The sequence below is a fragment of the Mesocricetus auratus genome, unplaced genomic scaffold (genome assembly GCF_017639785.1).
Source record: "Mesocricetus auratus isolate SY011 unplaced genomic scaffold, BCM_Maur_2.0 Super-Scaffold_100004, whole genome shotgun sequence".
Classification (NCBI taxonomy): domain Eukaryota; kingdom Metazoa; phylum Chordata; class Mammalia; order Rodentia; family Cricetidae; genus Mesocricetus; species Mesocricetus auratus.
The window spans coordinates 85,534,833-85,559,261 of NW_024429189.1; the positions used below are offsets into that span (position 1 = coordinate 85,534,833).

Consider the following 24,429-nt stretch of genomic DNA (forward strand, 5'->3'; position numbering starts at 1 on the left):
AGAAGCCGGCAGTCCTTGTTACCTTAAAAGCTACCTGGGTCAGTGCCTCAGCAGCGTGGTCTGGGAAAGATCGGGCACCGTGTACAGTGCAGAAGGAGCCCCTAAACCACTGTTTAAAGCTCGGTTTTTCCTGCTAAATAACCAGGCTTCCTCAGCACTCTGGGCGCTTCTCTGCCCTAGGCGTTCCAGGGCCCAGCCCCTCCCCGGCTGCTCCCAGGCTCGGGTGACTTGACACTACCCTTTCTGCTCCTGCTCCTTTACCTCCCAAAGCGCCCCTCCCCCGCTTGAATTGGGAATGAGGCTTTGTTCAGGGGTGGACTCGGCACTTCTCGAGAACCTACTGTGTGCACATCACAGCTTCTGGAGGTGAAGTGCTGGGCTGGCTCTGGCGCTACAAGGTGTCCAGGACACAGTTCCTTCCCGCACCTCACAGGGACCTCCCACCCCTTCGTATGACCTCAGCCTGCTGTGCCCACCCACCCAGCTGACCCCGAGAGCGTGCTCAGGCTTGGAAAAGCACGTCTGTGGGTGTGAGAGACGGAGCCACAGCGTAAGGTGACTATGGGGAAGCCAGGTAAGTGTCTGCACTGGCTCTACGCTGGCTTGGGGACGCGGAGGAAGGTGTCCAGCCGCGCCTGTTGGGCTGCCCGCCCCTTCCCCCCCACCGAGATCTCTGATGTTCCCCCGCGGTGGTGAAAGAGGGTGTGTGGGTGTCAAGGACTCACAGACCAGGCTCTGCTGTCAGCTTGGAAATGGATGAGGGTTCCACACTCGGCTTCTCAAAGAGGGCGAATTGGGAGCCGGGGTTGGGGGCGGTAGGTGAAGGGCAGAAAGAGGAAAAAGAGATGCGGGTGAGGGGTCACCGAGCCAGGACCGACCTTGCTAGGAAGGAAAGGAGACGTGGCAAGCAGGGAAGTCGGAAAGATGAGGCAAGGGCGGGAGGGGCTTCTCAGCAGTCGGGGCCCTTTCGCGCGAGTATGGGGCCCTTTCAGCAGGAAAGGGGGTGTTGTTCTTGCTTGATTTTTCGGCTGGTCTTCCCGAAGCTTTGCCCCGGGGGCAGCAGCCCGAGGAGGGTGGGGTGGCCCTCGGCCCGCAGTTTACTGTAGCGGTGCTAGAGAGGTTACCAGAGAAGAGGGATGTAGAAGGGTGACGGTCAGGGCGGGGGCGAGCTAAGGTTTCTCAGGGTGGGGGGTCTGCAGCTGAGGGGCTGGGGATTCAGGGTCAGGTCACCATGGGATACGGGCTCATGCTCCGAAGACCAGGAGAAACCCAAAAAGCCCGCAAAGAAAATCATCCCCCGCCACCACCCTTGGCACCGTACCCCTCCCCCCAGGCCCCACCACTCCCCGCACCGCCTCCCCCGGCCGCCTCGTGCTGCCCCCTGCGTCGGGACGACCGACCCGAGATTTTGATTGGTTGGAAACCGGGAGGGGGAGCCGAGGGCCGGATTGGCTGGCGGGGCCAGCGCAGGGCGGGGCGGCTGATTGGCGGAGCTTGCCGAGGGGCGCGCTGCTGATTGGCTGGGGACGAGGAAGCAGGAAGGAGGGCGGCGGAGGCTCCGCTCTCGGGGAGTTTGTGGGGGAACCGCGAGCGGCGTAGCGGATCCCGGAGCCCGGCCCCCGCTGCCCGCCCGTCCGGCCGCCTGCCCCGCCCGTCCGGTCCTTGCCGTCTGCCCGCCCCGGCCAGGAGCGCCCGCCCCCCCCGACGGCCCCGCCCGACCGCGGCCCCCGCTCCGCCCGCCCGGCCCCGGCCCCCAGGAGGAGGCGCTGACGCAGCAGCGTGGAGCCCGGGAATTGAGCGCCCCCGGGGGGTTCCAGCCGCCGGATTCCAGCCCGGCCAGGGCCTGCGGGTGCCCAAAGCCGCGCCGTCCGCGTTGCTCGTCCCGGTGAGCGAGGGGCCGGGATCCAGGAGGGGGAAGGGGCGGGCGGGCGAACGAGCGAGCTAGGTAGGCGGACTAGCAAAAGGGAGAGGACCGGCCGCCCGTCAGCGCGCCCCGCCGAGCGCGCCGCGCCGCCGCCCCCGCCAGCCCCGGGAAGGGACGGACGGACGACAAGAAGCAGGTGCGGCCGCCTGCCCGCCCGCGCGCGCCGCCTCCCTCCCCCGGGTCCGGCGCCGCGGTCCCGCCATCGGGGAGCGCGGCGCGCCTCGAGGTGACAGCCCCCGGGGGGCGCCCGCCTCACAGGCCGGGGGCGGGGTGGGTGGCGGCCGCAGGGTGGCAGCTTGGCCGGGCGGCGGTGGCGCGGGCGTCCCGGGCTACGGAGGGCGGGAGGACGCTGGGTGCTTCCTCGCCGCGGCGGAGCCGGCTCGCCTCCGAGTGCGCGGGCGGCAAGGCCCCCGCCGCGCCCCCTCCCCCATCGCGGTCCCCGAGGCAAGGGGCCGCGGCCGGGGGCGTCGCCGCGGGATCGCCCTCTCGGGGTGGGGGGCGCCCTCCTGGGTTGGGAGCTGACCGGCTATTGCCGGAGGGGGGTGGGGATGGGGGCAGCGTCAGGGCGAGGGGTAGTGTGGACCCGATCGGGTCGGGCTGGAGGAAGGGAGGCGCCGAAGACGGAAGGGGACCGGTTCGAACAGCGAGTGTGGGCCGCGGGAGGCCCTGTGGGGACCGTGCGGGGCGGCGGCCGAGTCCGAGGTGGGGCGGGGGCAATCGAAGTTGTCAGACCGCCTCTAAGTGACAGCGGGACCCGGTGCTCCAGGCCCGGCCTGGTTGTGCCCTGCCAGCCCCGCCGCCTCTCCTCCGGGGCCGGGGGCCGGGTCAGGTCGGGCCCGAGGGGCCCGCTCGGCGGTGAAGGACCGGACAAAGGCGGCGCCCGAGCGGGCGCAGGTAGTGGTATCGGGGAGGGGAGCGAGTCCAGGGCACCCACCCCCAGGGGCGGGCGACGGGGCCGGACTCTGCCCTGGGGACTGCGGGGGCCGGGGCGTCCACCGGGAGGAGCTGCGGCACTAGCTCTGGGCTCTAGCCTCAGATCGCCTCGCGGCTCCGGGAAGAGTGGGGTCGACTTAGCCAAGGCGGAGGGGCAGGGGTGGAGGGTATGCGCACCGAGCGCCCTGGCCGGTGGCGAACCGGCTGGTGGACTCATGGAGGCCAGCAGAGCCTACTAGCACTGAGAGGCTTTCAGCAAGTCTGCCTACCGGTAGAGGTTTAACTCCACCTGGGATGTCTCCTAGTGGCCCATTGTCGGCAGTCTTAAGAGCACTGACGACCGACTACTTGGATTGGGACTAAGGGACCCCACCCCCTACACACACCCCCACTGTGCTTGTCGATGCCTTCACTACTACTGTAGCAGTTTTCTTTAGCCAAGAAGGTACCATCATAGGGACATGAAAAGCTGAGTTCATAAATCCAGGAAGAAATTTGATGATGAGATAAAATAAGGTTTTCAGTTCTTCTCTTTTGTGCCACCTGACACATTTTTCCCCCTTCTTCTGTACCTCCGTGTCTAATACCAAAAAGGAGAAAAGAGCTTTTAAGGGACCACATTGCTTAGGGACAGCACTGTCTTAGGACGCTTTGGAATCCCTGACTTAAGCTGTGAACCCCAGCAGTGACCAGCTGTAGACTATATGCTGTGTACCCGTTTGTAAGAAACCAACTCAGCTCGGTGCCCCCTCCTCTGTGATCCTGTTGGGAACAGGAAGCGAGGAGACCCGGGTTATTGACAGCTGAGCCTTTTGCTGGGGAAAATCTGGGTTGGAGTGACACCACCAGTGGGACCGGTCAAGAGCTCCATTCGGCTGTGGCTGGCTGTAAGCCCACCTTGAGAAAGCTGCCTGGCTTCCAGAGGGGCTGGGGGAGTAGGGGAGGCAGTGCATTCACAGCAAGTCTGGACCCCAGATTGGGTGGAGTTTGTTCGAGAGAGTTTAATTGTATGTCTAAAATCCAGAGAAGGCTGGGGAAAGTGCTTTGCTGGGGTTGCACTGTATGTGACTTCTTTTAGTGGCAGTCAGTAGGGTGACCTGGTTTGGCTGCTGAAAGGTTAAAAGGAGTTGCCAAAATAACATTTCCCTCTGTGATAGGGGTTTTACCTGGCAGGAGACTCATGCCTGTCAGACCAGTGTTTAGGAGGACTGGCTGTGGGGAGCTGAGCCATTGGTGAAGTACGGTTTTTGCTCTCTGTTCCATTCTGGTCTCCCCTTCCTTCTCTCTCCCCTTCCCTATCCTAGATCTCAGCTCTGTAGCCAAGGCTGGCCTGGAACTTGTAGCCATCCTCCTGTCTACCTTGTGAGTGCTGGAGTTGTCTGTGTGTACCACCATGCTGGTTTTGGTTCTTTCTTTTTGGTGTCTCCCTCTGTTCCTTTCTGTGCCATGTTTCCATGTCATTTTCCTCCTGTTTTCTCCGGCTCTTCTGATCCACAGCTACCAGATCTTTCTCCCCAAAGCACCCCTTCCACAAGTCAGTTTCTTACTAAATTATGGTTGCTCTCCTTTTCCTGCATTCTGACCCTAGACAGTGTCCCTAAGGCTATTCACTAGTCACTCTGCACATTTGTCTCTCCCTGCCCTTTGCTCCTGGCCCCTACCCTTTCCTTCTCTCCCACTTGTCCATTGTCTTGGTGTTGTTCAGGCCAGCGAGCTTGTGAAAATGGGTTTGCTAACATGGCATCTTCTCAAATGTTCTATAAGTTAGACGTTTCTTAAGGACAGGTCTAGTGAAGTGTGTGTGTGTGTGTGTGTGTGTGTAATTAGTGAATAAATGTAGTTGGCTGTGAAATTCAGTGGGAATCGAGGGGATCCTTTGACTTTTCTAGAAATGCTCTGTATGGATTCAGTCCTTGGAGGTCTCTGACCTTTTCTGTCAAAGGTATATAAATAGGGCATGCTGTTGAGGCTGTGGCATGGACATTTTAACTGCTGTTTCTCATCCATCTGCTGGTGAAGTCAGTCCTGTAGACACCACACAAACACGAATGGGAAAGGGGCTGTGATCCTGTTTTCCTCCTGTCCTCACTAACCCCCCCCCAGCTTTGCCATTCCTTTACAATTTACTTGTCCATGCTAAATGAATCCATGTGTTTTACCTCTTCTCATCTGGGTGTAAATGAGGGAGAAAACACTATTCAGAGAACAGAGAAGAAAAATAACCCTGAACCAGTCCCATGCGTGGGCTTTGTAGGGTCCCTCTTATGGGAAGTGTTTTTACTGACTTTGGGGCTAGGTGTGTCCCGGATTGGACCTTTGAGGAAGGAACGCTATCTTTCCAGCTCTTAAAAGTTGGGTTATATTGGCAGTCAAGCCTGGACAATGGGGACATGGGAGAAGACTGATGGCCGGTTAGAAGCTCGATGGTGAAGAGACATACCTTACATCCATCCTCTTTCCCCCAAACCTCTCTTTTGTGTCCCAGTTTGATGATTAATGGACCAGCATTTCCCTTCCAATCAGGAAGGCCACCCCTTGCAGTTGCCATGGCAATGCAGACCTCTCCCCCGTCAATTAAGAAAAAAAGTCCTACTACTTCTCTTCCTTTACTGTACTGTAACACATGTCTCCAGGGTGTGCTCCTTCCCTGCTTTCTGTCTGCAGTGTGCGTCCTGAAACACTATTCAGGGCCATTGCCTGAGTGCCTGGAGCAGATTCTGCCCCTGTTGGAGCCAGCAGGTCCAGAACCTGAGTCAGGAGAGGAAACAACCTTTTTAATTTATTCATCTGTGATGCAAATTACAATCCAGAAAGAGCCCTTTTCCTTTAGGGATGGGGGAAGTGCCCTCTGTATGCTCTCCAGTGGTTAGAGCTATGACCTGGGTAGCATTTGACACCCGAGATGGAAATTTCAGTAGACCTGAAAGAAAGTCAACCTAGCATATCTACTTGAAATTGGAGTTCAATGAAAATTGGCTAGTTATTCTCATTTCTCCCCACCTCTTCATCATAGCATCTAAGAGGATTAGAATGTTTTCATTGTATCTGCTCTTGTCCCTCTTGACCTTGCTCGGGCAACATCTGGCCTCAGTGCCCTGTCGCAAGGTGAGTCATTAAGGAGGAGGAAAAAAATCTTAAGGGGGGGAAAAATACCCAGAGTTCGAAAGTAGCCTGTGTTGGACTAAAGCTACCAGCCAAAGCTGGTACGTTTATGGAGCAGTATATGAACAGCCCGACATTAAAGGGCCTCCTTTTTATGAATGGGTTGTGAAGAATGTAAATAAAGCAGCATCTCTCAATGGGGAAGCATTTTACATAAGCACACTACCCCAGCCCAAGTATTTATGGGAACTTGCTAGCACAGTCTGGCAAAGCTCATTTCCTTTGTACCTAGACTCTGGAGGGACAAGGGGAGTGTGAGGAGAGTGTGCTTTAGCTCTATGGGCTTAGCCTTGTCTTGATGGGCTGACAGAGTGTTCTGTAGTCCTAAAAAGATGGAAGAATACTATGTGTGGTCCAGAGCTTGTGAAAATTAGCAGCAGAGGCTCCTAACACTTGGTAATCTGAGGTTCTGCAGCTCCTGAACCCTCAGGCTGCTTAGATCTCCCTAGGTCAGGCCCAGGAGGGCTTAAATGGTAAGAGCCTACCTGGTTTTATGGACATCTATCAGGAATAAAGTGGACTGGTTTGAATTTCAGCTCCTTTATGCTTCTTCAGGCCCTCTTCTGCTTTTACCACTAATAAGCTGTAAGGTGGCTAAAAGGCAAAGGGAGCAGTGGGCTCCAAGCATTCCTGCCCAGGGCTGCCAAGTCCTGGGGTCCAAATGACGGTGTCCTGTTCAAGGCATCTGAGTGGGAAAGCTGGGAATCAGAGTCCGCTGGGTTTGGAGAGCAGGACCCAGAGTGCAGTCAGACGTGGTGACCTGGAGTGGTGGCCATTGCATTTCTCTTTGCACAGTGGGAAATACCTGCAAGGGTGGTTGTTCATCAGACTCACTGTGATGCTTGTCCTTGAGTTCCTTCACAGGCTTGGTCTGCCAAGAAGGAATGGGGTGACGGGGTTATGTCTCTCAGTCTGGCTTTATGAATTGGTAACTTCGAAGGTACCATGACCAAACTACTTGAATGAAAAGATAGGTGGCCTTACTGATATCAGTTACCGATATCAGTCGGGTCTGATTATTTTCTCTGGCCTCCACTCCTCTATGGGGTTTGGGAAGGACAGGTGTGTTGATTTCCCTGGCCTGCAGTAAGGTATGTGTCTGGTTTCTGTCTCCACCAGTGCAACTTATCCAGTTTTCTACTGCAGAAGAGAGGAATCAACCCTCCTTCAATTGTTTGGGGATAACACGATTTGTTTATCTGGTTTCTGTGGGGCCGGGTGGTTTAGAAAGTGTGTTCTCAGAACAGTTATTATCAGGGTGCCATTGGATGCCAGAAGGTCCTAACAGGTTCACCAGGGTCAGTAGTCACTATCCCAGCCCTGAGTTGGAATCCCTTGCTTTGTACCTATAGGGGCTCACACAGTTTCCATTGAATGAAGGAAAGAATTATATAGAGAGGAAGTGATCTTTAGAGAAAACTGAAAGCACTAGAGATTATGTGCTCTGAAGAAAGGAAAACAGGAGTAGTTGCTGTGTCTCTGTAAATTAAGGCAACAGTCTCCACTGTGATAGGCCACTTTCCATCTCCATGGCAGTCTAAGCCAGGGAAGGGGGATTTCCCTTAGGCCTGTAGACTAGACTAGAGAGGATGCTTGGGAAAAGTTCCTTCTGTGGATTTACTGTAAAATACGATCTCTCTCTCTGGAGTACTCACCACTTTCTAAGTAATAAAATTGTATTGTTTCAAAAATGTAAGAGTTTATTCTGACCAGCCAGTGGCGGTGCACTACTTTAATCCCAGCACTTGGGAGGCAGAGGCAGGTGGGTCTCTGTGAGTTCAAGGCCAGCCTGGTCTCAGTTCCAGGACAGGCTCCAAAGCCAAAGCGATACCCTGCCTCTGCTTTTGCTTTTGCTTTTAACAGTACTAGGTAGGGTTTTCTTAGGAGGTGGGGTGGGAGGGTGGAGGGTGTGTGTGTGATTGTGTAGGTCAGAGCACACCTTGCAGGACTCAGGTCTTCAAGCTCAGCAGTATATGCCTTTAGCAGTAGAGCTCCCCCATGTACGTGTACACACCTGTGCACCCCCTTTCCTTTGTACCTGTTTCAGTCTCCTGAAGATGTGATGGCAATAGCTGCTTCCCTGGACTGTTGCGAAGGTGATGCAGTTATTGTCATGTGCTGGGTGGTCCTGAGTACCCAGAATACAGAGTAGCATTCCTGGTACAGTAGAAGCCCCTGGTGAATCAAGTTCCCTGCCCACTTAGAGACCGTGGAGACTGATCTTTACTCTGGCTCTTTGCCGCTGACTCCACTTCATCTTTTCCGAACTTACTGCTTATTGTTTTGTTTTGAGACAGGGTCTCCTGCAACCCAGGCAGACCTCAAATTTACTGTGTAGCCAATGATAACCTTGAACTTCTGATCCTACCTGCACCTGGCCGGGATTACAGCTGTACCTCACCCTGCCTGGTTTTATGCAGTGCTGGGGGTCAAACCCATTGCTGCCTACATACTGGGCAAGCACTGACTACACCCCCAGGCAGTCACTAGCATTCTTCTTTGTCACAGTGTGTGTATGCTTACTCATTAATGGTTGGGGGGGGGGAGACGGTAGCTAGGTCAAATTAGAATTGAGTCAGTACAGATTAATTTATGAATGTGGATTAAGTTGAATAGGCACAGTGAATTCCTGGGAATGAGGGGAAAGTTGAAGGCCAGAGGGCTCCCTAATCCAGACATTGGAAATCCTTTTATTTGGGAACATACTCTAATTTTTTATTTTTGGATTTCAGTATGCAACTGGTAAAGTATATGTACGTTTTCCAAAATGAACTGGGGAGGGGACAAACCCAGAAACCTAAAATACTTACAGATCCCAGTATATTGAATAAGGAACTTTCAACCCTTGTGAGTTACGCCGGAAGCTGGCAGCCAGGTAAACCAGTGGATGGAATTTAGTAGTCAGAGCCTACCTGAACTCCCCCAGGCTTGCACCCTGCTGAGGTAGCATTGAAGCTGCCTTGTGATTCCCTCCCTTGGTGGGCTGTTTGGAAGGCTTGGCCTTGGGACTTGTTTTTCATGGCTACCTCATTTAGGAGGTTCTTTGTCGGGGAGGTCTGGGACAGAGCTCTCCTCAGGCCCCGGGGGTCTACTTCTGTTCAGGACTGTGAGTTAGCTGACACGGGACTGGGGTCTCCCTGTGTTGCCAGGCTGATTTGAGACTCCTAGTTGGCCAGGCTTAAAACTTCCCACCCATTTTTATTAATGTTGGGGATTTGCAAATGTTAGGCAAAAAAGTGCTACCCCTCTGAGCTCCATCCAGACCATTGTCTGGTGACCGAACTGCCCGCATTCTTTGCTGCTCCTGGGCAGACTCACAGAAGGGCATTGCAGAAGACTCTTCAGAAGAATGGTTCATCATTAGCACAAGGCTTTCTCCTGGGTTGATGGAAAGCAATTGTCAACTTACAAAAGCTCTGTCTCTATTCCTGTCTCCAAAACTGTTAGCTGCTTAAAGCAAGTGGGTCCTGCCCCAGACATAAGTTTACTTCTGGTAGCCTGGCCTGGCAGTGTGGCATATGGGTAAAGTGCGGTCTGAGGGAGCCTGGCCTGGAGATCCTGCCCCACCTTGGAGTAACCCTTGTGGAATTCACCAGGCTGAATCCAGGGAGCTTCCTCTGGCTGCTGCCCTAAGACCCGCCTTTGCCTTCCCGCCTTCTAGTGCTGCCTTCCCTGCTGGGCTTTTGTTCTTACAGTACACCTGGCGTGTAGTAGGCCTTCCGTTGCTGAATCAGAAGTGCAAACCCCTCAGCCAAACCCTGGGTTCCCCATCACAGCCCCCTCACGCTGTTTTATGCAGAGCTCCACTAGCCCACACCCCAGTTTGTCTTGTGTAATTTCATTCCTTAGCCTGGTACTTGTGGAGAAAAAGAAGGGGCTCTGGCTGGAGGGGGTCTCCACAGTGAAGAGCACTCAAAGGCCTCAGGTTCGATTCGCAGCACTCACATGGTGGCTCACAGCTGTGTCTACCTCCAGTCCCAGAGGATCTGACATTCTGTGGTGACACTAGTACACATACAGTAAGTTTTAGAAATAAAATATGGGCTTGTATGAATTGCCCAGTGTATACTAGGTACTGTGCTAGGCACTCTATACATGTTCTTACTTAATCCTTAAACAGTCTTGCTTTGAAAAGTAAACCAAGCAAGGCTTTGGAGTTCAGGCTCTTTTCCAGTCCTGATCTGGTCTCAGCTCTGCTGTGTGGGGCTGGCTGAGGGACAGATCACAAGCAGTGCTGTGTGCCTGGGAACGAGCAGTGGGTGCTCCGGGTTCGTGCAGGAGCTGTGCACCAGGAAGAGCTAGGGGACAAGAAATTGGCTAAGGTGTTTGGGCCTTTAAACAAATCACCTAGGACCAACAATCTCACTCCATGGGTGGAAGGCATTTGCTGCCACGCCTGACATCTTGAGTCCCATCTCCAGAACCCTTAGTGGAAGGAGGGGAATCAGCCCCCCACAAACTCTCCTGACCACCACATGCACTGTTGGTGTGTGCACATGCATACACATGCCCCCAGAAAGTGTTTAAAGCAAACCCCTAAAGACTAGTTGGTGTGTTTTGTGGAGCAGAACCCAGACACTACTAATGCACAATGCCCTTTGCCCACTGCCCTTGCTTAGGATCTGTAGATATGAAAGGTGCTGTCTTTACTCCTTACTTGTAGGAAGGGATTTGCCTCCATACTGAGGCATTGGCAGTTTCTGACCATCTAAGAAGAACTTAGCATTTCTGCAGTTACCACCCTAAACTTTGATCTCTAACACACAGGGGAATCTGAGCCTAAGTTAGAACTCCCCCCTCCCAGTGGGTCCATGTCCCTTTACAGTTCCTGGAAGAAGCCTGGCTGGCTGGCTGGTTTTGACTCTGGAGCTAGAAGTAAGCCAAGGTCTAAAGCTTTGGCCCTTTAGGCTGTCCTGCTGGGGTGGTCAAAATTGATGGGGGGAAAAAATCAAACCTAGCTGTCAGGTTGAGATGACCTGACATAACCAGATCCTGCCTTTGTGGGATGGGCATGACTTTCCTACACAGCTTTCACTGTGTCTGAGTGTGACCCACAAGGAGCAGGTGTTGTCTTACAGGCTGCAGATAGTATTGGCACCTCTGGATGGCAGGTGTGACTCCTCAGATACATGCCAGACCTAAGGACAATCAAAAGCAAGCCTATGCCCAGATGGGTGGGACCATTCCCTTTGGTTGTGCGCAATGCTGTCTTCCCTGCCCAGGTGTTCTATAATTAAGCTCACTTGCAAGGTGACTTCAGTATCTGCAGCTAGTGATCTTAGATTGGCAGGGCTCGTGGCCAGAACCACTGCTCTCTTAGCAGGTGGTGCCCAGGACTTTTGTGGGTACCTGCTGTGGATCTTCGGTCAGATCCTGGGGTGGGCAGAACACAAGCTGTCCTGGCCCCATCCTGAATGTGTTCCCATCTCTCCCCCATTCGCACCATACTGGTTTCCACAAGGGAAAGGGATAGTATTGCTGTCCTTCCTTGGGATGAACATTAGGTGTCCTTGGCAGAATAGTAACAGAACAGAGTTCAAGTGCAGGCTGGATATTTGGATTCTTGCCCAGGCTGCCTGGACTCCTGCTGTAGGGAGCTGATGATGGGTGCTCTTCTGTGGCCGGGAGAGGAAGGCTTCTGTTCTTCTCCAGGCTTCCCCTCATGTCTTGCCATCCTTGTCAGTGCTGGGAAGTAAGGTTTATTTTGGTATGTCAGTTTCAGACAAGGAACCTCAAGTTCAGAGTTTAAGTGAGTTGTTTATTTGGGTCAGAGCCAGCTTTGGTTTTGTGTCTTACTAAGATGAGCAGGACCTCACGCTTGGTAGACAAGCATTCCACCACTGAGCTGCGTCCCAGCCCAAGCCAGGCCTGCCTGCCTCCCTTAGACTCTTGGTTCTTTCTGTCCACTTCTCACTGAAGAGGTGGAGAGGTGCCGTACCTTTGCCTGGCTTTACCACAAGCCAGGCTGTTTTCCGGAGCACTGTTGGATGTGTAAATCTAAAGGAGACTGTCTTTGCATGCTTGTTGCTTTTCTTTGACAAGAAGTTTCAAGAAAGCTGGTGTTTCTGACAAAGGTTACTCCTTTCAGGGGTAGAACAGCCCAGTCCTAAGACCAGGGACTCTGACTGGGGCACTGTGTAGGAAGGGGAGCAGGAGTCAGTTCTAAGGAGCTCTTCCTCCTGGGGGCAGAGTTAGTTTTTGGGAGTGCTTCGTACTGTGACCTATAGCCCAGGCTTCTGACCTGCCTTGCTGGAGCCTTCAGCTGGACACGTAGCATGTGCACTGCCTCTATTGATCAGAGTGGTGACAGGACATCTTGCCTTTCTGCTTACAGGGATGGCTTCTGCTAGCCCCAGGCAGATCTGAGTCACACTGTAGGCTAGCCTCACTCACCCTGACACTTCAGATCCCCCTCAGTTTTCAGCCTTTGCTGTACCTAGAGTGGAAATCCCTTGCTTGCCAACTTTGGCATATACTTATGGGGATTTTGAATTCAACTTGTGGGGTCTTTGGCCTAGAAGCCCTCTGGCCAGCCACTGTCCTTCAAGGCAGCTGTTGACAGTCAGACTGGTTTTCCCCATTGAGAGCTTGCTGGATACCAGCTAGGTAAAAGGTAATTGCCCCGGGATGTCCTTCCTGGGAACCTTCTTTCAAGGGGTCAAGATTGTTTGTGCAGGACAGGGCTTCCAGAAAGCAGAAGAGCAGTGCTGAGGTACCCCAGCCTCATCACTTGACAGTGGTAGAAAGTTCCTGACTGGACTAATGTAAATGAGAGAGCCCGCAGGAATGAGGGCCCGGGCTACTGTGCTCTGATCTCCTCTCCTAGCTGGCCCTGCTGGGCCACCTCCTGCTGGTCGGAGGGGCCCTGGCAGGCTGCAAGCCCCTCCACCCCGCCCCACCCTAAGGAAGAGCTGCTGCTGGGGTTCTCGAGTGACTCAAACCAGCTCTCCTCATATCCAAGTGCAGCAGAAGTCGGCAGCAGAGAGCCCGGTCTCTCGTCAAGACCGCGACTGCCACCACCTGAGGCACCACTTGAAAGCTGGGGGTTCTTTTGCAATGTGCTTTGATGGCCCTGGCAGTCTTCAGCCAGCGACAGGAGATTTGGCAGATGCAGAGGAGGCTAACAGGAGGCTCCTGTGCTTGGCTGGGAAACAGGGCTTGTACCCCGTGATGTAGAGGTTTACTGGATGCCCAGCCCTAAGGGGCACTGGCTCCCTGAGAGAGACTGGAGTACTGAATGCGAGGTTAAAGTGAAACCATCTCTACTGGGAACACAACACTGTAGGAACAGCTCCTGAAAGTGGCCACTGCTGCTCTTCCCACCTCTCTGCTGGGACCTTCAGGGTGCTGAGGGAAAGGCTGAGCACAGACAGATATCCCAGGACCATCACCCACACGTGTAACCAGCCTCCAGCAGGCAGCCATTCTTCCTGCTCAAAGCCCTCCACCAGCCGCGCTGGTCCCATGCTAATGCTCTTTCCTGCCCCCACCCCCTTTGCTCTGTGCTTGGTATCCATGTCCTCAAAGGCCACAGGCCCAGGTGACCTCACCCTTGGCCCCCAGCCATTCCCAGTCCCAGCTGCTCTGGCGACTTGGGGCCTGCTGAGGGGCTTCGGCCCATGTTTAGCTGCTTTGTCTATTCACTCATCCTTCATCTCCAAGCTCCTTAGAAATTGGGGAAGCAGGACTTGGTTACTTTGCGGCTGGCACAGGGTGCCTCCTGGTTTAAGAAAGGGCCTGTGGGTTGTCTGCACTTGGGATGCTTTTGAGTGTGAAAGGGGCTTGCTGGTGAGTATGCTGAGCAGCCTGAGCAGCCAGGACAGCAGCCACTGATTCAGAGCAGAAAAGAGACCTGAGGCCTCACAGATGCTGGATTGTTATGAGCTCTGCCATTTAGGAAAGAGTGGATTTGCCTCCTGACTCTCATGCCTGGGGTCCGGTCCTCACACATGGCCCATTGCTTCTTCCCCTTTGCAGTTTTCCAGTCCTTTCTCCGTGAGGATTACCTACACCGCCCCATCAGCTGAGTTTTCAGCTCCCTTTCTAGCCTCATATAGCTTGTCTGTGCGGAGAAGGCACCTAGTGACCCCCACTAATGGCCAGAGACCACAAAACTAACTGGGAAGAACTTGGCAAAGCCTGGAAACCCTCAGGCTTGGGATCTTCAGGGTTAAGTCCCCGCCCGCCGGGGGACTTCTCCCAGCATGAATAACAATAGTGGGGAAACTAAGCAGAAAAGCCTAGCCTGCTGGGTGGGGAGGGGTCCTTGAGGTGCCTGGTGAGGAGAAGCATGCACTGTCTGGCACCTCACTTGGCAGCCCCTGTGCTTTCGAGAGTAGATGGGAAGTGAACAGCTCTGTAGTCTGGCCACCTTCCCTCACCCCTGCAGTTCAGCTCTGGCCTTCATAGCTTAGAACTTGAGATCAGGCTGCTCGAGTTTACATAGTAGGGGACATCTGCAAAGCCAAAGTTAGGGATCCTGCCTGGTTATGGGCATCCTCAGGCTTCCTGAGACTCCCCCTTCTCCCTTCCTGCCCACTACCCAACATTTTGCATACCAAGGAAAACTGGGGGACAGGGCAAGGTTTATAAGGATCACTGGTTTTTCTCCTGTACTAACTTTGATCCTAGCCTAATACTCTTTACCAACCCTGGCACTCTGAGCTGCCTTTCCCTGGAATCTGACCAAATGATGTGGGGGCTGCTCCTCGGGCAGGCTCAGGCCTCACCTTTCTTAGGGCTTTTCCAGAAAGATGCAGTCATGCTTCTTGCTGGATGGAGGAACCCTCCTTTCCCACCTAGCAGGCAGGTTCTTTGTCTCAACACCTCTCTCTCTGCCCATCTCTTTATTCTCCTGTGGCTGGCCAGTCTTGGAATCCCAGAGTTGAGGGCAGAATTGGTAGTACTTTGGTCTTGTTTCTCAAAGGGTCCTGCCACCTAAGCCCTTTTCTGACAGTGTTTTCAGAGCCTCCTCTTGAGTGTCCAGTGGAAGCAGAAGAAGAGGTCTCGTTGTTGCTTTTGGCTCTCCCTGTGCCCCGGCGCTGGTGTCCGTGTCATTTCTCAAGCTTTCTGGGGCTTAATTCATGGGGACTCAGTGCTAGGAGAGGGAGCCACCCTTGCACAATTCCTGGTAATCTGACTGCGCCTGGAAGACAGGTCCTAGGAGATTCCAAGCTGGAGACAGTAGTAGTGCCCCAGAGTAACTACAGGTGTGGGTGGGTGGCTGCAGGGGAGGAAGGAGGTGACAGTGACCGGGTCTTCTCATTGCCTGCCTTCGTTCCCACAGGTTGGAGGGATTCCATGACACACACTCGGAGGAAGTCCCTTCCTATGCTTAGTTCTGGCCCCACTGGCCGAGGGGAGCCCCCGCAGATGGAAGACAGCAATATAGAGCAGGGGGCTGAAGATGTGGAGCCAGGCATGCCTGAGAGTCCTGGGCACCTCACAGGGCGCCGCAAGAACTACCCATTGCGTAAACGTTCACTGGTTCCAGAAAAGCCCAAAGCCTGCAAAGTGCTGCTGACTCGCCTGGAAAATGTGGCTGGTCCACGGAGTGCCGATGAGGCTGATGAGCTGCCCCCTGACCTGCCCAAGCCCCCTAGTCCAGCCCCACCCAGTGAGGACACTGGTCTTGTGCAGCCCCGCAAGCGACGCCTGGCTTCCCTTAATGCAGAGGCCCTCAATAATCTGCTGCTGGAGAGGGAAGACACCAGCAGTCTGGCAGGTGCCCGCCGAAGCCGAGGGGGGGACCCTCACCGTAGCCGGGACCGGGCCACAGGGGCCTGGTCTTTCTCTAAGAAACGACCTCGGCTGGGAGACCTTGGAGAGGGAAGTCGGGACCTGTCCCCAGAGCCAGCTCCAGATGAAGGTACCCGTCGAGATGGAGACCCAGCTCCCAAGAGACTGGCTAGCCTAAACGCAGCTGCCTTCTTGAAACTCAGCCAGGAGCGGGAGCTACCTCTTCGACCTTCTCGTGCCCAGACAGAAGCAGATGGGCGCTCCACTGAGCCCCTGGCACCCAAGATCCTGCGGCCAAAATGGGCCAAGGTCAATGGCAAGAACTGTCCTAAGGCTCGGCACGGGGCTGGCTCTGGGGAGACGACAGGGCCCCCCAGCTGGCAAGAACAGCCTGATAAGCCTTGTCCATCTGCTGCTCCTCAAGGACCACCCACCCAGCCATCTCACCAGGCCCCCAGCAAGACTCTGGAGGACCCTTTGCGTCCCCACCTGCCTCTGCTGATGGGTGGGCAGGCAGCCCTGAAGCCAGAGCCTGGGCGTCCAGGCGAAGAGTCACCTGCCCCCAAGCAGGAACTGCATCAGCCCTCTTTCCCTGCACCTCAGCTGTCGCCGCTGCCGCTGCCTGGCAATCCAGCCGATTATAGTGGTCTGTGTGGAGGGCCTGAGCTCACCGCACTGGGCAGCTTCTACCTGTACTGTGGCCAAGATGGGCTGCAGTGTGGGGGCTACTCCCCTTGCCCCATGCTCCCAGAAGGCAAGCTGTCTCCAGTGGCAGCCCCCAGTGAGGGGCTCCTCATGTCCCCAAGCTCAGTGCCCTCTGGCATCCCTTTCCAGCACCCTCCGTGGAGCTCATCTCGCTACTGCTCCAGCGAGGACACTGGAGTGAATGGCTACAGCATTTGTGGAGTGTTGCCCCTGCCTCTCTCTCACATTGGCACTACCTGTGGCGGCTGCCCCTACAAAATGCCTTTTCCAGCAGGTAAGCCTTGTCGGGGACACATGTATGCTGGGGAGTCTCTAAGGCATGCATGCATCCTGGGAGGCTGGGAGATAACTCTGGACAGGGGCCTCTACCTGGGAGGCAAGCGACTTTGAGAATGGAGGTCTCTATTCAATTAGACAATGTTCTAGGCCTAGGAACAATCCCAGGAAAGGGGCCCCACAATTAGCTCCCATGGCCTGCTTTGCCCAGGCTGTCAGTGAGATTTCTCTCCTCCCACACTGGATTCCCTTTCTTAGACTCTTAGATACAGAAATTGGGGCCTAGGTGGACCCTGTGGTACAAGTCTGTAAGCTCAGCAGGGTTACAGAAAAGAGACCCTTTTCAAAAATAGAAAAAGGGTTGGATCTCAATGATGATAAGAATGTTTGTGTAGCATATGTGAGGTCCTAGGTTCAATCCCCAATTGTGGGGGAGAAACAAACTACGGTTTTTACCAAGTTATTCCCATGTCCCTTGAAAGCCACCATTCTTCATGTCCAGACTGTCTCCATGCTGGCTGAGGTTAGTGTTGATGGGAAAGTTGGCAGTTCTGGGCTCGGGAAGCAGTACCAGGTGTGGTGGGACAGTTTTGCAAAAGATGAGGTTCACAGACACGGCGTTGTGTGGATAGCTGGGTGTAGACAGGCGGGCTCACTCGGAAGGAGAGCAGCAGGGCTCTCGGGCAAATTCGCGGTGGCCTCCACACCCTCAGCTTTGCTGTCTGAGACCCAGGGTGGTTCATGCTCAGCTGGTAAAGCCCCCCTAGCCTGGGAAGGTTGTCCTCACCTCTCCAGGCTGCTTTCTACAGCTCCTGGATAGAAATGAGGTGACTAAAGCCACCCTGACCAGCAGGTCTGCCCTGAGCTCTTCCCTCCTCCCCCATACCCCTTCATGTAGGGGTCTATAAAACGGCTTTATAGACCACTTGGCTCTGGCCAGACTGGTTATATCAGGTTCTAGCATGGATTGGAGCCCTGAGAAACGAGCAGGCTGCTTTCTGGCTTCTCCTCTTGGACCCTTACCTTTTATCCTAATAAGCAAGACCACCCATAAGCAGGCACTGTGCGCCAAGCACCCTTTTCAGTCCTTGACACAGTCACAAGGCATGTAGTTAGGCAGACTCCACCAAACTGCCTTTGCAACGTTCCCCCTTTCCTTATGACCATCGGATAAACCAGTAACCGCTGCGTCTGTTTCCCCCATTGTAAAGCGGCAGTAATAGTACCTACCTTGGGATGTTGTAAGGGTGAAATGAGTTAATATGTAAATAAGAAAAACAGTCGGGAAATTCTGTGTCATGCTTGTAAGCACTACTTAACATTTGCCTGAGGTCACATGCTGGTAAGTGGTAGGTGTGGGGCTCATACATAGCCCCGTCTGTCTCTCCAGAATCCCTGCTCCTCAGTACTGTGAAACTCTGGAAACTTAGCTTAAGTCAGAGCTAACGAAGGTATTTCTGCTGTCCCTCCTTCCAGTTAGAACAGACACACAGATGTCTGCTGGCCAGTTTCCAAAGTGAAAAGGTCCCTGCCCCACCTCCCGCCCCACTGGCCGTTGAGTTGCACCGTGGAACTAAGCCAGGCTTGGGACACGAAAGCAGACGGCTAGAGGGCTTACAGTTTGTCCTACTACCTTGACCCACTCTCCCTTTTCTAGAAGGCTGCAGGTCCCTCGGCCAGCTGGAATTCCCTCTCCCAGAAGCTGGCCACCCAGCCTCACCTGCTCACCCGCTTCTGGGATGCCCAGTGCCCAGTGTGCCGCCTGCAGCAGAGCCCATCCCCCATCTCCAGACCCCCACCTCGGAGCCCCAGACGGTAGCCCGGGCATGCCCTCAGAGTGCCAAGCCTCCAAGTGGCTCCAAGTCTGGTCTGCGCACAGGCTCCAGCTGTAGGTACACTGTGAGGAGCAAGGCTGCCCGCAGGCCCAGCCACCCCAAGCAGCCTCGGGCCCAGCGCCCACGTCCTCGCCGCCGCCGCCGCCGCCGTACCAATGGCTGGGTACCTGTAGGTGCCGCCTGTGAGAAGGCTGTATATGTCCTGGTGAGTGTTAGCACTTAGCTGATGGGAAGGGACTGGGGGCAATGGGACACGGGACACATAATGAGATGGGTCTGGTACTCTGAGAGGCAACAAGGACCTGCAGTTCACTTCAGGAATCCATGCATTGCTTCTGGTCCTCTCTCCCTGCTCTCCCCATGTGCCCTGGTGGTTTCTGTCTGTCACTTATTCTCAGCGAGCCGAGTCTTCCTCCTCTCATCCCTGTGCAATCCACCTTCCATCCCACTGTAAAGGGGCGTTTGGGGTGGACCAGAAAGTTAAGTGATGGAACGACACCAGGAGAGAGGAAAGTGTCAACCAAATGTGTTGAGCACTTCTGAAATTTGATATTAGAACTACGCTAAGCGCTTTGCATGCTTTATGCTCTTTAACCCTCACCACTACCATATATAGTATGTACCGCCATGGCCCCTTTGACAGATAAGGAAACTGAGGCTTAGATAACTTTCCCACGGCTCTGCCACTTAAAATGGTGATTTAAGGGTTCAAACTCAGATCACCCCATTGGTGCTCAAATGCTTAGAGAGCCATCCACATGCCTGCCACATTCATATCGCTGTTTTCCGAGCATAGGCATTCCGCACTCCCAGTCCTGTCCCCAACCTGCAGCTGTGCTTGGGGGTTGACTGCCTTGATGATGATATTCCCCGCTTCCCCCATCCTCATTCTGGAATGTGGCTCTCAAAACTTACTCGTGTTGTTGGTCCATTGCCCAGGATGAGCCGGAACCCGCCATCCGAAAGAGCTACCAGGCAGTTGAGCGACATGGAGAGACAATCCGAGTCCGAGACACTGTCCTCCTCAAGTCAGGCCCAAGAAAGACGTCTACACCTTATGTGGCCAAGATCTCCGCCCTCTGGGAGAACCCTGAGTCAGGTATCTGTCCCTCAGACTGGGAACCCAAGGGACAGCTACCTTCAGTTGGCCCCTGCCTAGAATTTGTCCTGGCACATAAAATAACCACCATTCTTGGAAGAGCCTGCCTACCCTTCAACTGGGGTCTGTCTGCTGCAGAGGCTTTAGCAACTTGTGACTTGAGTTAGATTCATGCACTCACTTTGTTAGCCACCAGAGCTAACACTTGTCCCACGCCTCAGCCATCAGTGCCTTCTCGCCCATCTCTCCATGTCTAACAGCATTCCAGGCTGCTGAATGCTTGGCCTTGGTCAGGGGACACAGGTGGCCAGAGCCTGCAGGATTGGACCAGGAGCTGGTGTTGGGCAAACCTCTAAGGCAGGTGGCCAGCCTGTCTTAAATAAACAGAGTTGCCAGCTCCAGCCATGACCTCTCCTGTTGTCCCCCTAGGAGAACTGATGATGAGCCTCCTGTGGTATTACCGGCCTGAGCACTTACAGGGAGGCCGCAGCCCCAGCATGCATGAGGTGAGCTGCCTGGCAAGGGGGGTGAGGCAGGGTGGCCAACAGGAGGTTGTGGCATTAAGACATGGCATATGGAAAGGGCAGTTAGCCAAGCACCCCTCCCAGTCCTCTGGGGTTTAGGCTCTCCCAAACACTGTCCCAGCTTGTGTTCCAAATGGGAATAATAACCCTTGAGCTCCAGGGGCTTTGATAGTGGGAGTGAGCAGTTCCATCCTAATAACAGGATGGCAAGATGGCGCTATGCACCTAGCTCCTCTTATACCTGCAGTGCTCAGCACCTCTGAGCTGAGAGTGGTCCGAGCTCACCTTTTATTTCCTTCTCTTTTAAAGGGACTTTTTTTCTCTCTTTGTCTCTTTTTCTTTCTCTTTTATTTTTTTGAGACAGAGTTTCGCTATAAAGCTCTTGCTAGCCTGGAACTTGATATCGGTAGACCAAGCTGACCTTGAACTCACAGAGATGCATCTGCTAGCATTAAAGGCATGTGGTATCACAATGTGCCATCCCCCTTTGGTGGGACTTCTCATCTCATGAGCAGAAGAGGGACCAATTCTCTTTCCTCTTAGGGCTTGTATGGGCAGTCAGGGGTCAGGACTTGGTTAAATCTGACCATGTTGCTTGCTGGTATTGGCTCAGGTCAACATGCCTACTTTGTTCCTGGAGTGAGATGCCTCTTTCTAGTTCCCATAACCAACCTGCTCCTGTCTCCCCTTGAGCCTTTGCAGAATGAAGTCTTTGCATCAAGACATCAGGACCAGAACAGTGTGGCCTGCATTGAGGAGAAGTGCTATGTGCTAACCTTTGCTGAGTACTGCAGGTAGGCAGTGCTGCTTCTGTAGCTGGCCTCTTCCCCTCGGACTCACCAAGGGCAGTTTGGGAAAACTGCATGGAGTTCCCAAAGAAATGGCTTTGTCCTTTGTGCCCAACCTTACTGGTTCAGCACGTTCTTCCCTGAAACCTTCCTCTAACACAGCTTCTCAACCTGTTATTTGAGGGTCAAGTAACCCCCTCACAGGGGTCGCCTAAGACCATTGGAAAACACAGGTCTTTATGATTCATAACAGCGACATTATAGTTATGAAGTAGCAATGAAAATAATTTCATGGTTGGGGGTCACCATAACATGAATTAAAGGATGGCAGCATTAGGAAGGTTGAGAACCACTGCTCTAACACCTTATGTTTGTTTTGTTTAGTTTCATTTGAGACAGTCTCTCTATGTAGCTCTCAATGTGTAGGCCAGGCTAGCCTCGAACTCAGATCTGCCTGCCTCTGCCTGGGATTAAAAGTGTGCACCACTACACTTGGCAGGAATTTATTTTTTAATTATCAGACAGAACTGTCCGTTCCTGAGGTAGAGTAATTAGAGAGCACAGGTTAACCCAACCCTCCTGATCATGCTTAGGTTCACTAGTGTTCTGAGAGAAATCTAGGAAAATGGGAGGGATTTGGGGAGGAAGCTCTGGAAGGAGGAGGTATGTGTGTCCTGGAGCTGGAGTCAACTGGAAGTTGTTGGAGTATACACAGCCTTGGGGATAAGAATGGAGGCGGTGTCGCCCTCATCAGTTCCCACTCAGTGGGAAGAGTGGGAAAGAATTGGTTTCTTTTAGAAAAGTGACTGCTGAAGACAGTACTGGTCTGTTACTGCAGATTCTGTGCCATGGCCAAGCGCCGGGGCGAGGGCCTCCCCAGCCGAAAGACAGCACTGGTGCCCCCATCTTCAGACTACTCCACCCCACCACACCGCACAGTGCCGGAGGACACGGATCCTGAGCTGGTGTTCCTTTGCCGCCATGTGTATGACTTCCGCCATGGCCGCATCCTCAAGAATCCCCAGTAGCCTCTTCGTGCTCATATTTGGGCTGCCTTTGGGAGAGTGGGGCCTGGGGTAGGGGACACTGCTTGAAGCACAGCACTTGGTTAAGGGGCCATGGGTTGCTGGCCTGTGGTTCTCTGGGGGGGAAGGGAGGGCAGGGGTCATATGGATTCTGGGCCACATGGGAGAAAGGGAGGCCAGGATATGAGAAAGGTACCTGAGCCCTCAGCTTGTCCTGAGGTACCCATCCGTGCACCCCAGGGCGGAGACTCGGAAGATTCAGTCTTCCCTGAGGTTGGGCCAAACCTGAGGAACATGGCCAAGGCAGGGCAGGGGCAAGTAGAAGGGGTAAGGTCCTCCCAGAAACAGGCCCACCAGGCCCTTTCTAGCCTCTCCAGGCCTTCCAAGGGTGGCAGGAGCCAGCTTTACCTCACCCACTGTGACCCGCTGCTTCCCTGACAGCCTGGGACCAGGCTCTGCAGATTCTAGCACAGCTGTCTTGCTCGTGAGTCAAGAGAGCCAAGCGTTGATTTCCTCTTCCTGGACTCGAGGCTTTTCCTTGGCTTTCTTCCTATCCCCGCAGTAGCCACTGGTGCTGGCACTAGGTGACCCGGCCCACCCGTGGGTGTCTGCCTCCTGTCGGCTTTCCATTAAGGGCCACCCAGCAGGTCTGGCTTCCCAGAGTACTGGTCAACATGGAGTTTGTCGTGTCTGAAAGAGCTGATGAGTGCTGGGAAAGGGGTGGGGGGCAGGGACAAGGAAAATTGCTACCTGATTTGTTGAAGATTTTTCCTCTTGCCTTATACTTGGAGGTTCTGGGAAACCTCTTGCAGAACTTCACACATGACTCTTCAAGCCACACCCACCTGAAATCAAACCAAAGGAGTGCTGTGGCTCCCCTTGCCCTGCCACCCCTTACCCTAGTCTTTTGTAGATTGCACTAATTTACATCCCAGTGAGAATCAACACTGTATCTGTCCGCAGACCAGAGCTGCAGCCACTTACTCTAGGAGCTAGGACCTGCATTTTCAGTTTCTTCCTGTTGCCCGGAGGTTTGTTCTCAACTCATGTTCCTACCAGAGATTGGTCAGGAGGCTGGGCCCCTGTTGTCCTGGCCTGGGCCCTCCAAGGGGCTGGAAGCCTGATTATTCATACCTTCTTCGTACCAAAGAGGAGCATGGGATTGGGAAGGGTGCAGTGGTTGGGTTTGGGCCCAGAACTGGGAACCTGCCAGCCAAGCACTTCGACTAGGGCATGTTCCAGGGGCATGTGCTGTGGAAGGTGACACTGGTCCTCCACATAAGAGGGGAGACACAGGTGCAGCGGTCTGAGGAGATGGCACAGTCGGGCACAGGCTAGAGTGGGAGATGGAAGTAAACCCTGAAGGTAAAGCCCTGGCAACCCCAGGTCCTGACTCTTAGAAGATAAATTGCTCCTAATGGCTGATTGGGATGGGTGAGGGCCTGAAGGCTTCAGAGGTTAATTCTTGTTTGGAAGCCCTGTCCCAGCTCCAAAGGGAAGACTTTGTATTGAATAAGCTCATTGGAAGAAGGCATCAATCTGGAAGAGCAAAGCATAAGTAAGAGGTTGGCAATGAACGACCCCTTTGGAGCCTGCTAGTTCTAGGGTGCTGCCAAGGAGCCCGGCGTCACCCACAAGAAAGGAGACAAGACTCCTAGGAGGCAGGGCTGCTGCCCAGATGTTAAATGCTTTTGGAATCTCTTAGATGTGGAAATATTTTTTCGAACATGAAAATGCAGCTGGTAGAATTTCGATGGAAGTATAATCCATGTAAAATATATTTTAGTTGATATTTTGTAAAATGCACTTTTTGTGTGTGTCGATCCTGGTTTCCCAGATCTGTATTTCAGTGTTTACAAGGGAGGGGGTACCTTTCCTAACCTCCCTTTTGACAGAGATTAGAAGTACTTCTTTAAGAGAAATAAATAAATTTGAGAAATTGTATTGATTTAGAAAAGAATCATGTCCTGTGTTTCTTGTGATTTGGGAGTATTTGCTGGGGGGGAGTTGACCTTGTTTGGGGCTGGCTGTTCTTGTTTTGCGTCCTGTCCTGGTTAGTTACCCTGGCAACAGGGGTGCAGAGCTAGAAGAAAGGGGAGCGGGAAGAGACAGGTAACATGCACTTGCAGTTCATATCAAGTAGCCACAGCTTCTGGGTTTGTGACATTCTTGGGTTGCCAGCCCTGGCCTGGTCACTGACCTGCGTGGAAGTTAATCTAAATGCTTGAAGATTACCGTATCCTAACCTCGGGGGACTGGCTAGAAACTTCAGGCTTCGGTGTCTTTGCAACCGGCATTCTCTTTGTGGTGTGGGAGCAGGACATCTTGGGTCCAAGGGTTATGACTGGTGGAGTGGCTGTGTATCTTAGCCCCACCTGCGAGCCCAGTCCAAACCCATGTTGGCAGAAGTGATGTGAGGT

General features: G+C 53.8%; 1 protein-coding gene across 3 annotated transcripts; it reads left to right on the top strand.

Moving 5' to 3' along the window:
• Positions 1-451: 451 nt before the first annotated feature.
• Bahd1 (bromo adjacent homology domain containing 1) lies at positions 452-23,961 on the top strand. 3 transcript variants are annotated; one of them, XM_005064740.4, is made up of 7 exons: positions 452-574; positions 15,306-16,736; positions 18,396-18,778; positions 19,513-19,672; positions 20,102-20,178; positions 20,899-20,990; positions 21,823-23,961. In XM_005064740.4, exons 1-7 carry the CDS (start codon positions 562-564, stop codon positions 22,010-22,012), a joined length of 2,346 nt encoding a protein of 781 aa, XP_005064797.2. In that variant the 5' UTR covers positions 452-561; the 3' UTR covers positions 22,013-23,961. The 3 variants fall into 3 exon arrangements, with proteins under 3 accessions (XP_005064797.2, XP_040601981.1, XP_040601982.1); XM_040746047.1 differs by having other exon boundaries at positions 453-574; positions 20,890-20,990; XM_040746048.1 differs by lacking the exon at positions 452-574 and adding an exon at positions 1,708-1,885 and having other exon boundaries at positions 20,890-20,990.
• The last annotated feature ends 468 nt before the right edge of the window (positions 23,962-24,429 follow it).

Bases quoted from the DNA above. Each gene is read 5' to 3' on its own strand.
- Bahd1 (XM_040746047.1), top strand. The intron at 18,779-19,512 runs GTGAGTGTTAGC...TCCATTGCCCAG, and splicing joins AGAAGGCTGTATATGTCCTG to GATGAGCCGGAACCCGCCAT. The intron at 20,991-21,822 runs GTAGGCAGTGCT...CTGTTACTGCAG, and splicing joins ACCTTTGCTGAGTACTGCAG to ATTCTGTGCCATGGCCAAGC.